The 1,882-nt window shown below is 35.1% G+C and overlaps 1 protein-coding gene across 1 annotated transcript; it reads left to right on the forward strand.

The window, feature by feature from the left end:
• Positions 1–837: 837 nt before the first annotated feature.
• On the forward strand, positions 838–1,491 carry LOC110107542 (probable serine/threonine-protein phosphatase 2A regulatory subunit B'' subunit TON2). Its single transcript, XM_020837814.2, has 3 exons — positions 838–967; positions 1,106–1,238; positions 1,400–1,491. The coding sequence occupies exons 1-3, from the start codon at positions 923–925 to the stop codon at positions 1,489–1,491; spliced, it is 270 nt and encodes an 89-aa protein (XP_020693473.2). The 5' UTR covers positions 838–922.
• The last annotated feature ends 391 nt before the right edge of the window (positions 1,492–1,882 follow it).

Genomic DNA, 1,882 nt, shown 5'->3' on the forward strand with positions numbered 1-1,882 from the left:
AAAGTAAAGTTGTTTTGGTTCAATTGTCATATTTTGTATCCTTTTGAGTGTTTTAGTGAGTTTCTTTTATATAGGAAGTAACTGTTTTTGTGATAAAAAATTTGGGTCCCTACCCAAATTTTTGCTCGCATCAAATCTTCGAGCCATAATTGAACAATCTTTGAATCATTTCAAATAATCTTTGAACGATGATTGTACCATGATCAAATCATCTTGGATCATGGTTCTAACCAAACTTCTATCATATATTGACACATACTCAAACCTTGTTGTAAAACAATTTAAGCATTGTTCAAACCAATGTTGATTGTGGTGGACTTCAAATTAGTAGTTTATGGCCAAAAGTGGGAGTATTTGTGTCCGAAGGAATTTAGTGGACATATATCTCTAAGAAAATAATTTGCAAGCATATCTTTTCAATTTCCACCATTATGAAGAATGTAAAGTCAAGTTTCCCCTTATTTATTGCTCATTTGTGGGTCACATATGTCAAGAGAGTTTCTAGTTTTAGCTCTTTTAAAGAGAATGTTTACTGGTCTGTAACTTTGTCACTTTCTAATTTTGTTGTTGTCAGGGTTTCATTTCACAGTTGATTGTTTCTATGGCACGTGCGGTGCATGCTTGCATTTTTTGCTTGGTTGGGCACTAAGGGATGTGCATCTCTTAATATACTTGCCTCTCATACTCTTGTGCTACAGCTGTGTGGTACTAAGCAACGTGGTTGAAGTCCTTAGAACCATGAAATTTTATTTCATTTTGTGATTCAGTTTTGCATTTGCTTTCTGAAGTCATGTCTCCAATTGATCATTTGCCTCGGCTGGCTAATTTAGTTCCTCTGTCAGTTTGAAAATTGTGTTTTCATGCAATAGTTTGTAACTTATTTACATTGTTTCAGGTATCTCTTACACAAGCGAGAATTGACATGAGCGAGCTTGATGAAGATTCTGATGGATTCCTTCAGCCTCATGTACGTTTTCTTTTGCCGACTTGGCTCTAAAGTGTGGCTTGTTGGAGTTAATTCTAATTGGATGTTTTATTTAAATTTCCCGGTAATCAATGATTTATTACGGATGATGAAATTCTTGTCATGTCTGGTTGTTTGCAGGAGATGGAAGCCTATATAAGAGGTCTCATACCAAACCTCGCACAACTGAGGGATATGCCTGCAGCCTTTGTCCAAATGTACTGCCGAATAGCTGCGCAGAAGTTCTTTTTCTTCTGTGATCCTCACAGGCGAGGTCTGCTATTCAACTTGTTTTTATTTTCACAGATATATATTCCAATTTGCAGGCTATAGTAGAAGAAACATTTATCTTTAGCAGCTGTTCTAGTTTCTTTCATATGAGTTTTATTTGCCTATTATTTCACCCTCTGATAATAGTGTAATCTTCATAAATAGGGAAAGCATGTATAAAGAAAATACTGCTCAGTAACTGCCTTCAGGAACTTATGGAACTGCACCAGGTATCACACTTGAATTTAGATATCTAATTTGCCGCGTTCCCACCTATTTGCTAGAAAGATGCTGTATTTTTTGGTGATTGAGCTCCTCCTCATTTTGGTGCTTAATGAAGCGTACTTGGTATTATTTGTGATCAAATTTAGAATTTTTAAGCTGAAGACGTGCATTTTATTTTACAAACAAAGAAAGGATTTGATTCTGATGTTAACTTGAACGGTCCACCTAATTCAGTTTTATAATGCTGAAGGTTGTGTTCATAAGCTAGATTGGTTTCCCTATTCTTATGAATTGTATACCCATCTATTGCAATTTGTTTATTGGCATGAAATGATACTCTTGTAATGATGCATTTATATACAATAATGTCAATGTCGGTTGCGAAGAAATAATTGCTGCTACTGTAGGGTGAACAATATTTTT

The sequence above is a fragment of the Dendrobium catenatum genome, unplaced genomic scaffold (assembly GCF_001605985.2).
Source record: "Dendrobium catenatum unplaced genomic scaffold, ASM160598v2 fragScaff_scaffold_657, whole genome shotgun sequence".
Taxonomy (NCBI): domain Eukaryota; kingdom Viridiplantae; phylum Streptophyta; class Magnoliopsida; order Asparagales; family Orchidaceae; genus Dendrobium; species Dendrobium catenatum.

Excerpts from the sequence above, each read along its gene's own strand:
- LOC110107542 (XM_020837814.2), top strand. The coding sequence starts at position 923 with ATGAGCGAGCTTGATGAAGATTCTGATGGATTCCTTCAGCCTCAT. Across the intron at positions 968-1,105 it reads ATGGATTCCTTCAGCCTCAT|GAGATGGAAGCCTATATAAG; the intron begins GTACGTTTTCTT and ends GGTTGTTTGCAG. Across the intron at positions 1,239-1,399 it reads CTGTGATCCTCACAGGCGAG|GGAAAGCATGTATAAAGAAA; the intron begins GTCTGCTATTCA and ends CTTCATAAATAG.